The sequence below is a fragment of the Chiloscyllium plagiosum genome, chromosome 34 (assembly GCF_004010195.1).
Source record: "Chiloscyllium plagiosum isolate BGI_BamShark_2017 chromosome 34, ASM401019v2, whole genome shotgun sequence".
Classification (NCBI taxonomy): Eukaryota; Metazoa; Chordata; class Chondrichthyes; order Orectolobiformes; family Hemiscylliidae; genus Chiloscyllium; species Chiloscyllium plagiosum.
The window spans coordinates 36081578-36096518 of record NC_057743.1 but is presented as its reverse complement, the minus strand read 5'-3'; the positions used below and the strand labels follow the sequence as shown (position 1 = coordinate 36096518).

General features: G+C 44.7%; 1 protein-coding gene across 2 annotated transcripts in view; it reads left to right on the top strand.

Moving 5' to 3' along the window:
* Window positions 1-688: 688 nt before the first annotated feature.
* gpr157 (G protein-coupled receptor 157) overlaps window positions 689-14941 on the top strand; it is a 28438-nt gene continuing 14185 nt past the window's right edge. Inside the window, exons 1-2 of one of the 2 annotated variants that reach the window (XM_043676172.1) lie at window positions 689-1440; window positions 6514-6604. In XM_043676172.1, the coding sequence (XP_043532107.1) occupies window positions 1064-1440; window positions 6514-6604 (468 nt within the window). In that variant the 5' untranslated portion in view covers window positions 689-1063. Of the gene's footprint in view, window positions 1441-6513; window positions 6728-14941 lie in introns of both variants that reach the window. The other variant, XM_043676171.1, reaches the window with a different exon arrangement.

Genomic DNA, 14941 nt, shown 5'->3' with positions numbered 1-14941 from the left:
TCCCAGAGGACGACGATGCCAACAGTGTGGGTTCAATTCCTGCACACCACCTTAACCTTGCCCCTTCACCTGAGGTGTGGTAACCTTCAGGCTAAACTCTCCACCTGTCCTCTCTCTCTCTCTCTCCTTCTTTAACATGAGGTGGCGACGCCGATGTTGAACTGGGGTGGACAAGGTCACAAGTAACATGACTCCAGGTTATAGTCCAACAGGTTTATTTGAAATCACAAGCTTTTGGAGCGCTGCTCCTTCATCAGATGAAGTGACTTTACATCAGTTTCAGTTCCCATTCATTATGTCAGCCTGGGAGAGGTGGCAGGGGAGATATGGGGGAAGTGGCAGGGGAGGTATGGGGTAAGTGGCAGGGGAGATATGGGGGAGTTGGCAGGAGATATGGGGGTGTAGGAGGGGAGATACGGGGGTGAGGGGTGGCAGGTGACTTTGTGACTTCACCTGATGAAGGAGCAGCGCTCGAGAGCTTGTGAATTTAAATAAACCTGTTGTACTATAACCTGGTGTGGTGTGACTTCTGACCTGCTTCTTTGAAGGTGTTGCATTGGGCGACCTGCTGGGGTTTGTGAATGAGTATAAAAAGCAAGTCTATCTCTTTTTTTGGTGATGTGTGGCACTGAAGTGGTCGCTGTGCCTTTAAGTGAAAGGTTGGTTGGTTGGTTGGTGTGTGTGCGCGCGTACATTGAGAGACAGGTCTCTGTTTGGCAGCCAGCTGGAATGAGAAGGGAAGGGATTCCCAAATGAGTGCGTTGCTCTCACATGATGTTTACTGAACTGGAGGTTGGGAACGAATGCACGAAAGCGGCAAGAAGCAACATCTCACGCTGGGAATCTGCTTCCTGAATGCTGGGATAAAACAACATGTAATCTGAGGAAGAATTGGAGAAAGTTTGAACAAACAGCCACATGACGAGTGAAGTATTTAAACCAACTTGAATGGAACTGGCTGTCCTTGTAACTAGTGGCTAATCAGCGCTGCTTCTTTTTAAACCGAAAAGATATACTTTTTTGCAAAGTGCTGGATGCAATTTGAGTCCCTGGTTTTGCAAATATGCTGACTGTGCCCCAGACAGAGGTTTACACGTATGAGAAGGTTGTCATTGTGCTGTCCTGTTGTAGCTCCTGCCTGGGTTCCTTGCTGATTATTGGCACTCACTGCTGGTGGCCAGAGCTCAGGACCAGAGCTCGCCAGCTCCTGGTCTACCTCTCCCTCGCTGACCTGCTGTCGGCCGCCTCCTATTGCTATGGGGTGCTGCGGGATTTCCAGAGCTCCACCTGGGACTGTGTGCTGCAGGGAGCCGTGTCCACCTTCGCCAACACCAGCTCCTTCTTCTGGACAGTGGCGATCGCAGTCTACCTGTACCTGCTGCTGGTCAGGTCGGAGCGGGCTCTCGCTGATAGCCTGGTACTCTGGTTTCACGCTGTGAGGTAAGGCTGGACTCTTGGGGAGTTCGTGTTTATGCTTTTGTTGGATATTTTCAAAATGAATTTGTTCCCCACCTCCCCTTCCCCCATTCCCCATATCTCCCAATCCCCCCATATACCTCCCCCTCCCTAGGCTGCCATAATGAATGGGAACTGAAACTGAGGTGAAGTTAGGGATTTGCCAGCTGCGGGTTAGGCTGTTGTTTGACAATGTTGAGGTTGGCTCACTTGACTGGGTTAGGCTGCTGTCTGTGTGGGGAGGGGGGCTCTGGTGTTGGGATCTCCTGGTTCGAAGTTAGACTGCAGCCTGTCAGATTGTGTTGGGTTTGCCTCACTGAACTGACTTGGACTGCAACCTGAGGGGAGATTGGGTGTGTGGTGGTGAAGGGGGGAAGAGATGGAGGCTCCAGTTCGAGTTAGACTGATGCTGACTCTGAGCTGAGCAAATGCACATTGCCGAGTGATGCCAACAGCGTGGGATCAGTCCCACACTGGCTGGGGTTACCATGAAGGACTCTCCTTCTCAACCTCACCCCTCACCAGAGGTATGGTGACCCCCCAGGTTAAACCACCACCAATCATCTCTCTTTAGTGAGAGCACAGCCCTATAGTCTGCTAAGACTAATGTGGCTTTGTCTGTCACTTTGTGTTGTCAGCAATTCTCACCTTAAAACAAATCTGGCAAACATTGCACTTTATATTCATACCATTTTTTTTTAAATTGGGAAGTTGGATGTGAAACTGGGAATTGGTTGCTCTAGATTATCTCATTTGACTAGAGTTTGAAAGTCCAACCTCAATAACCTATTATTGAAAGGCTCGCTTATTGTAAGAATTTCTCTAGGTTGTATCATTTTATTATTGATTTTTAAACTCCAGTCTCTACCTCTTTCAGTTGTCATAAAAAGAAGTTAATGTAATACCAAAATTGTATATTTTGGAGGTTCAGCTGTCAATGAAATGAATAAAAAGTAATTGGGAAGATGGAAGTTTTGTAATGTTTGGTGATTCACCGCACTCTGAAGTTTTCAGCTTGAATGTCTGCTTTGTGACTAACCTCTGCTGAGTCAATGAAAGCTTACTTCCCTCGCCTGGAGGAAGGGAAAAAATATATCAGGTTTTATATCTCTAGTTTTGTACAGTAAAGCAGGCAGGTTCAAAAGGGAGAGTGTGGTGCTGGAAAAACGCAGAAGGTCAGGCAGCATCCGAGGAGCAAGAGAACCAATGTTTTGAGCATAAGCTCTTCATCATCAGGAATTATGCTCAAAACGTTGATTCTCCTGGTCCTTGGATTCTGCCTGATTGGCTGTGTTTTCCATCACCACACTCTTCAACTCTGATCTCCAGCATCTGCAGTCCTCACTTTTTCTCCCAGGTTCAAGAGGGAGTGTTAGCCTTCATGGTGAACCTTGCATTGTCGAATAGCTGGTGATATTCATCATCTTGACTATAGAGAATAGCCACTGTGGCAAGGAACTCCATTATATAGCCTAAGTAAGAGAGAAATTGGAGGAAGGAGTTAAAGTACTTTGAACAATAGAGGTTACAATTAATCTGCATCTTTGCAGATTACTAAAGTTGTTTGGAAGACTGAGGTTCAGGTGAGAATTCAATTTTAAAAAGCGCACATTTCGAAAGTGAGGATGACTTCCTGTGAGAGTTTATTCTGTGAAGATGCTGGTTCAGGCTCGGGTGAATTGTCAGTGCTGGAAGCTTCTGGGCATTTTCTGTTCATTTCAGTGCACCGATTGCACCCTGGCCTCCTTTTCTGTCCCATTAAACTTTGGGAGAGGTGGTCATTTTCTCAAACAAAATTTATGATGGTTAGGTATTGTACCAACTTCTCCAATATGTTGATTTCGATCACCACATTCCAAATCATTGCTCCTAGTTTTGATCACTGTTACATGACCCACCTCTTTTTAAACTAATGTAGCCAATTCAATGATAGGGAAGTGTTGATTTCTTGCACACTCCCTTGTCTCCATACACTGCATTGCCCCCTTCACCCCACAACACACAGAGAGAGAGAGATAGACAGAGACACACACACGTTCCAATGAAGAGCAGATGCACTGCAGAACGCGGTAACCAGCCTGACTCTGGAGAACTTGCAGTAATCAGACTCTCCTGCCCAAACACGCCACCAACAGGAACACCCTTCCCCGCTGTCAATTGAGCTCTTGCCAACAAGTAGGTGAGGCATTGCAGCTATACCAAATCCCAACCCATCCTCTCCTCTCAGCCACACCACCTGGTTCCCGGTAGGGCCAGGGATAACTAACATGAGCCCTGAATAATTGCCCCCACTCCCTGACTCCTGCAGCTGTCAATGCTCTGGCCACTTGTTGTGTTGACTGACTCAAAGGACAGTGATTGTAGTGATACTCGAATCAGAGACTTGAGTTATTAGCTGACACCATCAGTTATTACTGAAGGAGGTAGGATGGTGTCTTGGGTGAGATGTTAAACTGAAGCCTGGTCTGCTTCAGGTATGGGTCCTATCACATAAGATAGAGGAGCACTATGAAACTATTTGGTCCATCGAGTTTCCTCTACTATTCCATCACGGCTGATATGTTTCCCAACCCTACTCTCCTGCCTTCTCCCTCTAACTCTTGATCCCCTTACCCATCAAGAACCAACAATCTGTCTTAAATACACACACTCTTCTGCCACAACCAGAGATTCGCCAACCTCTGGCTGAAGAAATTCCTCCTCGTCTCAGTTCAAAAGGGTCATCTCTTCACTCTGAGGCTATGCCCCTGGGTCCTAATCTCTCCTACAGTACTAGTAGAAACATCTTCTCCGTGTCCACTTTATCCAGGATTCTCATAATTCTGTAAGTTTCAATCAGATCGCCCCCAACCTCGTCTTTCTAAACTCCATTGAGTACAGACCCAGAGTCCTTATCCACTCCTCATACGAAAAGCCCTTCAACCCCGGGAGTAGTCTTGTAAACCTCCTCTGGACTTCCTCCAACACCAACACATCCTTCCTTCGATACGGAGCCCAAAACTGCTCACAACATTCCGAACGCAATCTGGCCAGAGTGGAATGCACCAGATTGCTGTAGGGTATTTTCTCAGTTGCATGGGCAATATTTAACCCTAAACCAGCATCTCAGAAACAGCTCATTTAGTTATTAATAATGTGATGGTATGTAGGAATTTGGGGTGTTGTAATTGACCGCTTTAATTCCTACATTACAACATTGACTGCACTGGTACTTCATTTGCTGTGGATCTCGATTAGTGCTACATGAATTATTTCTTATTTCGTTCTGTGATGCACATGGTATTCACTTCACAACTGAGCCACACTTATACCCAATCCCACTTGTAAGGTTTTGTTTGTAGAAATTTCACAAATTTTCACATGTTGCTAAATGAGTTGTTCTTTGCTTCAGTAGCTGGTACCAGCAACACTCAGGGATCAGATTTTTCCATTTTCGAGGTCTCGAAGTAGAATTTGTCGATTATTCATTAAACATTTCAAGCCTTTCCTGACTCTCATACAGGACAAGTGAGTAGGTTTCTGTGAATCATAGAGATGTACAGCATAGGAATGGAGCCTTCAGTCCAGCTCATCCACGCTGACCATCCTAAATAAATCTAATCCCATTTGCCAGCATTTGGCCCATATACCTCTAAACCTTTCCTATTCATATACCCATCCAGATGCCTTTTAAATGTTGTAATTGTACCAGCATCCACCACCTCCTCTGGCAGCTCATTCCATGCACACACCACCCTCTGTGGAAAAAGTTGCCCTTTTAAATCTTTCCCCTCGCACCCTTAACCTATGCCCTCTAGTTTTGGAATTCCAAACCCCTCAACCCTGACAACATCCTTGTATTCAAACTCAAAATGCTCAGTCTTTACTCCCCTCTGCAGAGATTTGGTGACTCATTAGTCATCTCTGTCTAATGAGAGGAGCTCCAGTCCAGTGGGATTGTGACAATTTTACAAATAAGTCCACTTTCTGTCTGTGCGCTGTGTACGTGCCTTCTCTCAACACTTGCAGCTGTAGTGATTGTAATGAGGTCAGCCAGGTGGTCCTCCTAGAATGAGTTCTCTGATTGGGGCTGTTAAGCTGGTCCCATCAGGGAGCCCTGGCTGACAGATGTAAACAGGAATGTCAGGGGTTCTGCTCTGAGCTAGCTAGGTCAATCATGTGCTATGCATGTGTAAGTAAAGGGTGACTTGAAACCAGCTGCCTTGGAGTTAATTCAGCAGTATTTTTAGAAAATGGCTTAAATGTTTATTGTGTAAGCTAACCCTGCTTGCTCAGTTTCCTTTATTCCTTCAGAGGGATTTGGCTGGGCTAGCATTTATCCCCCATTCCTAATTGTCCAAACGCAGATATCCTAAATAAATCTATTCCCATTAGTCAGCCAAAGGGCACTTAAGAATTTACCAAATGGCTGGGTCTGGAGTCACGTGTAAGCCAGACCACACAGAGTTGGCAGTTTCCTTCACTAAAGGGAGCCAGATGGGTTTTCCCTGAAAGTCAATATTGAACTCTTGACTGGAGACTTTTATTGAATTCTGATTCCACCATCTGCTACAGCAGGATTTTAACCTGCCTTTTCAGAACATTAGCTGGGTCTCTGGACTGTTTTAGCAATAATAGCATTAGGCCACCTCTACCTGCTAGAGTGTAATAAGGTGTACAGCAAGCAGTATACACGTTCTGGTTTGAGTCAGCTGTGTTTTGCAAACTAATAAAGAATTCCTCCCGAAAAATGTATTCCTGGAACTGCAAGAATTATGCTAAAAGTCTGGCTTGTTATCTGGATATTTGCCGGGAGTTACTACCATGTTGATGTGTTCCATAACAGTGCAAGTATGCCGTATCTCATAAAACCTCTCCTTTCAAACAACAGACAGGACTGTCTGTGTTGTGCTGGTTAATTCAGTGCAGTCCAGATCATGTCTTGCCCCACATCAGTGCTGGGCCCTCCTCTCACCATGGATTATTAGGTTATTGTTGTACTATCTCTTAAGCCAGTGAATGAGTTGAAGAAAGGATTTGCCGGCGTTACTAATGAAAGACAATCTCTTTGTTTTGCAGTTGGCTCGTGCCTCTCCTCATCACTGTGGCTGCTGTCAGCCTGCAGAAGATCGGCTACGATGCATCAGACGTGTCAGTGGGCTGGTGCTGGGTCAGTATCCAGGCAGAAGATCACGTCTTGTGGATGCTGCTAACAGGCAAAATTTGGGAATTTATAGCTTACATCACCCTGCCAACTCTTTACATCCTCATTAAGAAGCACATCTACAAAGCGGTAAGGGGAGGTTTTGCTATAGCACTGTGCGGAGACACAGGCAGATCTGACTTCTAAAGATCAGAGTTTGTGAAGATTGAATTTCTTGTCCCAGCTACTGATAGAAGCTCAGTTATGCAATTAATTTGGGAGAAATGAGAGCCTAACTAGAGAGATTTGTAACTTACCTTTTTCAGCAATACGATGAGACATCTCAGGAAAAGGTGGGATTTGAACCCAGATCTTCTGCTTCAGAGGTAGGGACACTATCACTGTGTCACAGGAGACTCTAGAGCCTAGAAGGCTTACCAACCAACCACCTAAAGGTGATATATATCAACTATTATCAGCTGCTTCAGAAATGTTTGCTGGTTGGTCTCCAATCCACTTAACGATTGTGTGAAAAGGTACAGTGCAGGAAGCCATTCAGCCCGTAATGCCTGCACTGTCTCTTTATAAAAGCAACATCATTTCTTGTCAATCTCCTGTCTTTTTCCACATTATTTCTCTCCAAATACACTCTCGAATGCCATCGTTGAACCTGCCTCCTTCCAGGCAGTGCCTTCCATACCCAAACCACTTTCAGAATGAAAAGTTTTTTTCACCTCACCATTGCTTCCTTTGAACATAATTTCTAATCCCCACCCTCTTGTTCTTCTTCCTTTGAGTGGGAGCAACTTCCCCCTATTTACCCTGTCCAGCCCGCTTATGGTTTTGTAATCCACTATCAGATCTCTGTCACCTTCTCTTCAAGGAGAACAGTTCCAATGTCTTCAATCTATCCTCATTATTGACGTTTCTCATTCCCGGAACCATTCTTGTGAATCACTTCTGCACTCACTCAGTGTGTTCACATCTTTGCTAAAATGAGGCACCCAGAACTCTGCACTGTACACTAGCTGAAGTCTAAACAGTATCTTGCACAAGTTCAATGTCATCTCGTTGTTCTTATACTCTATACCCCTATGAACAAAGCCAGGGACACTGCATTTTTGACCTGCTTCTCTCTCCACTATCCTGTTACCTTCAACGATCGACACACATAATTTCTAAATTTTCTTTCCCAAGGTTTTAATTCCTGTTTCAGTCAATATTTTGGTACTTTTCCTGGGTGCTCGTTTGGTGAGTGGATGTGTCTCGTGCATTCTTAATTGAAGTTTTGCCTAAATTGATATCTTGCATTTGCATGTTTTGTTTTGTTTCAGTTAAACATTTGTATAAGATTTGAAGTTATTTGCAATTATGTACTTTGTTTTCATACCTGGATTTGAGAGGAAACTTTGTTCTATCCAGAACTCCTTTGCCCTGCACAGGAAGACTGTCTTGGGCAGGAGGAAAGTGAGATATTGTTGGGGTATACTGAGGCTACACCATAAGTTTTAAGGAGAGGCAACACCGGTAATTATTCCAACAAGTTACAATCTCAATTACGTACCCTGCTGGTTGACAGCAGAGTTCAGTCAAACAGCGAGTGACTTCTAAATAAAGTTCAAGAATATCTGCAGGTAAGGATCTAATGAATAAGATAATTGCATTATAAATTTTAAGACAATTGGCAATGGATTCAAGGGGAAAATGAGAAGTTTATAATGCAATGAGTTATGGTCTGTAGTACCACTGTCATAAAGGATGCTACCAACAAACTGAATAATTTGCAAAGTAAAAGGAATGAGGAAAATTGTAGAGGTGGGATAGGTATGGCGAAGGGGATTAATTAAACAAATTCTTCAGGGACTTGTACAATCGGAGTGGATCAAATGGCCTCCTGTCCTGTAAGATAATAGGTGTTTGCAAGCACCCCCGCCTCCCAAAAAAAACCTGGCCTTGAGGTGATTCTAGAGCGGCATCCCAGCCTCCAGGTGAAGCCTGGCACGGACTGGAGATGAGATGCCACCATGGACTGGGTTGGAAGGACTGTTGGGCTGAACTTTTCTTCATTTTTCTATTTTCTAACTTATTCCTGTGATCTGTAATGCTTGACATTTTATTTCTTTAATTTTTTTCCCCTAAGAACTTGTACTGAAGAATCTAGTACCTTGTACCTAAGGTGGTGCCTTGTAAACTTTTCGCTGCAACAATAAAACTAATCCAATTCAATCTGAAACATTTTGAGGAATGCCTCAGAACAGCCTCAGGAGAGCTCTGTAATGAGAATCTGCTGTTCAGTTCAATGTTTATTCAGCATTGTTGCTTAGTCCATGTGTAACAGAGTTAAAAATCACATGACACCAAGTTATGGTCCAATAGGTTTGGAAGCACCAGCTTTCAGCGCACTGTTCCTTCACTAGTTATCCGATGAAGGAGCAGAGCTCGGAAAGCTAGTGCTTCCAAATAAACCTGTTGGACTATAACCTGGTGTTGTGTGAGTTTTAACTTTGTCCATCCCTGGTACTGCAGGCAGAGACAGGGCTCACTCAAATGAGGCCTGAAGAATCTCTACAAGCCTGATTATTGCTTGACAGGCAGTACCAATATCCTGCTGCTTCTATTTGAAGGTCTACACTTTTCAGTCTCCCTGTGACAGTTACAGGATATTGTGAGAAAAGATTTTGGTGATTGGGTTTGGAATGATAAAAATAATGTGTACAAGAGTTTTAACTGGCGCTTGGGTAATGGCTTTAACTGGCATTTGGGTAATCTCATGTGAAGTGTCACATTTTTGGGATGTTTGTATATTGTGACTGTAATCATTATGCTGTTATGATCCCATCAGGCAGATCCCGGAATGAAACAAGCTTGCTAGATTTTGTTTTTTTTTAATGTTTAACATGGTGGTCATTCACTGAAATGTAGACAAAGATTTTATTTTGGTTTAGAATAATTGAGGATTGATTTAGCATCGAAAGGTGAGAGGCTGATAGTTGTCTCAGGGCAATTTTGGAGGAGATCTTGGAAGTAGAAGCAAACATGATTTTGCTCCTGTAAAGGAGTATAGGGGATTTCAGGGAAAGCACAGTTTATTTTTATTCATTTACCAGATGTGGACGTTGCTGGCTACGCCTGCATTTATTGCCCATTCCTAATTCATAGCAGAGTAGAATCCCTACAGTGTGGAAGCAGGCTGCTGAGTCCATCAAGTCCATACCGACCCTCTGAAGAGGATCCCACCCAGACCCTAGCCCCCTACACTATCCCTGTAACCCTGCCATTCCCCATGACTAACCCACCTAACTTGCACAGCCCCAGGCACTGTGGGCAATTTAGCATGGCCAATCCACCTGACCTGCACACCTTTGGACTGTGGGAGGAAACCCGAGCACCCAGAGGAAACCCATGCAGATGCACGGAGGACAGTTAAGAGTCAAGTATCTTTATTGCTATTAAATAAAATGTTTTATTTTTCTCTCAAAGAATTAATTTAATTTCAAATTGAACCATTTCAGATCTTTATTAAAAAGAGAAAATTGAAACTGAAAAGCCAGCTGCATTGCTGTGGATCTGGAGTCACATATAGGCCAGACTGGGAAAGGTGGACAGGGTAAATATTTAATAGTTGCCACCCACAGCATTCATCAAGATCCAAGCAAGGTTTCTGTTTATGAAAGTGATGTTGGCACCCGTGTGTTTAAGAGTTAGGCCTGTACCACAGATTAATTTGGGACTCTCAAAAGCCATCAGTTATGTATTTGGAACCAAAACTAATGCTTTAGTCAAAACGGAGAAACTCAGCATGTCTGGCAGAATCTGGAGAGAGAAAGAGAGAGAAAATCTGAGGTAATGGCTTGAGTCTGGTATGACTTCTTCAGGACTGAAAGGGTGGAAAATGATGGGTGTTATGCTGTTGACAGTGGGGGAGGAGGAATGAATGGATGCAGATTGTAAGGGGGCCCAGAGCAAAAGACAAAAGGGAATGGTAAAGGAATGATAGAGATGTAAAGTGGGTGTGAATAGGAGATAGTGGTTTGTTCCACTGAAGCCTATACCCTTCAATGCTGTAGCCTTTCAGAATTGACAAACAGCAATGATGTGGAATGATCAATTATGCAGAGGGAACTGACTGATTCAGAATTCATTTGTTTCCCCTTCTCCATATAAAAATGCTTGAAGAGACTGATGCAAAAAAATCTAATTCATCCCCATAAATATCAATCCACTGAGAATGTAACTGAGAGGCCGGAGAGCCCAGCAGCCACTAACATACCCCGAAGTTTCCTTTAACAGTAAACCAGAAGGTTTTTACACAATATGATTGAACGGCGGAGGGGACTCGATGGGCCGAATGGCCTTACTTCCACTCCTATGTCTTATGGTCTTAAATCAAGCTAGCTAAATATGGAACACATGTCGAAAGATCTTAAAACACACAGCAAAACAAACTGTCCATCACCGTAATATTACAGTGATTCAAATCCAGAGAAATTACCCTTCTATATCAAAACTTAGGGCTGAGCCTTGTCAGAAAAAACCCATTTGATTCACTCCTGTCCTTTAGGGAAGGAAACTGCCATCTTTACCCGGCCATGCCTCCATGTGACTCCAGACTCACAGCAATGTGGTTGACTCAACTGCCCTCTGAGCAATTAGGGATGGGCAATAAATGCTGGTGTAGCCAGTGATGCCCACATCCCATGAATGAATGAATGGCTTTGTCATTTTTGGTGATTTTAATGGAGAGTTTGTCCATACGGGCCAGGTATGTTTTCTCCGTCTCTCCTACCTAAGCTCACCTCATTACCTATGCCCCACACACCACTGATGGGTTTTATGCTGTTGACAGTGGGAGAGGAGGAACAAGTGGATGCAACTTGTAAGGGTGTCCAGAGCAAAGATTAGATTAGATTCCCTACAGTGTGGAAACAGGCCCTTCGGTCCAACAGGTACACACCGACCCTCCGAAGAGTAACCCACCCAAACACCTTTTCCCCTCTAACTAATGAACCTAATTGACAATTTAAGCATGGCTAATTCACCTGTCCTGCACATCTTTGGACTGTGTGAGGAAACCGGAGCACCCGGAGGAAACCCACGCAGACACCAGGAGAATGTGCAAACTCCAGACAGACAGTCACCTGAGGTTGGAATCGAACCCAGGACCCTGGTACTGTGAGGCAGCAGTGCTAACCACTGAGCTATCGTGCCACCCCAAACCTCAGTGCGTTCTCCCATTCCACCACCAGTAGAAGTATCATGCACTGTGGCTGTTTCCAGGATCCCAGACATCGACTCCCTCTTTAGATCCTAACTGTGCTCCTGCTCAATCCCTGGCAGTGTGCAGCTGCTCTGTGCAGTTCATATCAATTTCCCCCAGACAGAGGGAACTTGGCACACTGCCTTGCTGATAGGGACCTGAAGGTCCTGGTGGGCACGGGCTTCACCCATGAAGCATGCTCTGAAATGATGGTGCTTAGGCCAGAGGAACCACCTGAACCTCTAGGGGTCACTAAGTGTGAGTAAGCAACAGTTCTCTTCACCTTCCTCTATTCCTCCTCAATTTGCCTCTTGGATAGCTGCAGAGGTTTTTTTTTCAGCACACTGTTCCAAGCACGTGGGTCATAAAATTCCTACAGTGTGGAAACGGGTCCTTCGGCCCAACAAGTCCACACCGGCTCTCCGAAGAGTAACCCACCCAGACCGACTCCATTACTCTATATTTCCCCTGACTAATGCACCTAACCTCCACATCCCTGGACACCATGGGCATGGCCAGTTCACCTAACCTGTACATGTTTGGACTGTGGGTGGAAACCAGAGGCCTGGAGGAAACCCATGCAGTCACACACAGTCACCCAAGGCTGGAATTGAATCTGGGTCCCTGGTGCTGTAAGGCAACAGTGCTAATCACTAAGCCACCGTGCCACAGTGGTTGCACTGAAACAAAATGGCGATAATTACTGCCGCTGGTTGAACTAACCAATTATTGATAGAAATGCTGACTCAGCTGAAATAACTGAGGGCAGACAAACTGGATCTCACCTCTTTTTATCCCCCCCTCCTCTTCCACACACCACCTCCCTTCTCTCCGTCATAACCATGGTATCCTTCCAGTTTAGTCCATTAAATGACTTTCTCTGTGAACTAAAACTTTTCCATTGAATCTCACTCTGTGTGAATTAAAACATTACGACCCAAATGCCAGGACTAGGAAACAAAGACTGTCTGTCGCAGTAGTGTCCCTTTAAACCATCTGAGTTGTCATGTGTCCCTGAAAGTGTATTTGTCCCTGTCCCATGCCAGTTATTTACAATTTCTAATCTAATCCTCAAGGCTTAGACAGAATTAGGCACATTCCATATTAGATTTTCCCTTTTCCTTTAAAGTGAAGAATGACCTGATTAAAGCAAAGCTAATGTAAAGCATTTTATTTTCAAATTTTACCCACAACGTGTTAATCCTTTCTTTTCGCGTCTGAAAGATTGCAGCAACATCTCCCTGATAATCCTTCCCTGTGGCTTGGTGAACAATGCCGCGTTCATGCTGAGGCTCCCAGCCAGTCAAAGGGGGAGGCAAACTGTTTCGCATGCCTGTGGGACGCACTATAAATAGAATTTGTACTGGGAGTGTTTAATTCAAAGCCATTATGTTAAACCTCCCCTCCCCCCACCCACCCCCTACCAACCCTTCTCTAGGCCACAAGGATGGTGTTGGCACATTAGTTTAGTGACATGAGACCATCTGATCCTTTTTTTTTTGCTTTCCCAGTGTGGTCTCGCCTTCATTATTCATGGATTTGGTGCCGAAGACTAGTTGCTTTAGATACGTGAACAAAAACAGAGGTTGCTGGAAAAGCTCAGCAGTTGAAAAGTTTGGCACTGGGAAAGCACAGCCAGTCAGACAGCATCCGGGGAACAGTAGAGTCGACACTTCAAGCGTCAGCTCTTCCTGATGAAAAACAAAGCCACTTGTTGCCAAGCAAAATTTGGCACAAGGAGACCTGTTTGGCACAAGGAGAATGGCCATCAAAAGCTTTCTGATGAAGGGCTTATGCCAGAAACATCGACTCTCCTGCTGCTCGGATGCTGCCTGACCGGCTGTGTTTTTCCAGCGACGCACTTTTTGACTCTGATCTCCAGCATCCACTTTCTCCCGGAAAAGCTCATCGGGTCTGGCAGCACCTGTGAAGAGAAATCAAAGTTAACGTTTCGGGTCGTGTGACCCTTCCTCAGAACTTCCTCCATTCTGAGGAAGGGTCACCGGACCTAAAAAGGTTAACTCTGATTTCTCTGCACAGATGCTGCCTGACCTGATGAGCTTTTCCAGCAACTTTGGGTTTTTGTTCCTGACTTACAGCATCAGCAATTCTTTTGGTTTTTGCTTTAGATACTTGCCTGCCCTCTTAAACATTTATGAAACAGTTCAAAGGCAGTGGCAGATTCATTCTTAGACTTTTTTTTAAAAATCAGCATCATGGATAATCCTGAGAGGTATTCTCTCCCACGAGATGAAACAAAGCATGGCTGTAGAGCATTCTTATTTCCTTGTTGTCTCTACAATTACCGCAATATAAAATATCTTTCCATACTAACAATGATTATGAGTCATTTTCTGCTCTGTTCCTGGTGCCTCGACCCCTACCCACCCAGTGAGAGCTGAACATCACAGGCAAGGCCATCATTTGTCGCCCTGTCCCTAATTGCCCCTGAAAAGGTGATGGTGCGGCATATCTGTCGTATTTGGTACAACTGCATGATTTGACCAGGCCAATTTGGAGGGCACATGGCTCTGTGTGTGTGGATCCGCAGTCCCATGTAGGCCAGGTCTGCTGAAGATATAAAATTTCCTTCCCTCAAAGTCATTAGTGACATGGCTACCAAGGGTTAATTGAGTTAACATTCCACCAACTGCTGCAGGATTTGAACCTGTATCCTTAGAGCATTAACCTCAGCCTCTGGATTACTAGACAAGTGCCATTACCACTACACACCAGGCATGTGACATTTTTCTCATCCTGTGCTATTCTTCTGTGCTGCTCTTCATCAGCCCTTATACTCGAAATGTTGATTCTCCCGCTTCTCAGATGCTGCCTGACCTGCTGTGCTTTTCCAGCACCACACTCTTGACTCTGATCTCCAGCATCCGCAGTCCTCATTTTCATTCTTCTGTGCTGCTCTTCATCAGCCCTTATACTCGAAATGTTGACTCTCCCGCTTCTCAGATGCTGCCTGACCGGCTGTGTTTTTCCAGCACCACACTCTTGACTCTGATCTCCAGCATCCGCAGTCCTCATTTTCTCCCGGAAAAGCTCATCGGGTCTGGCAGCACCTGTGAAGAGAAACCAAAGTTAACATTTTGGGTCGT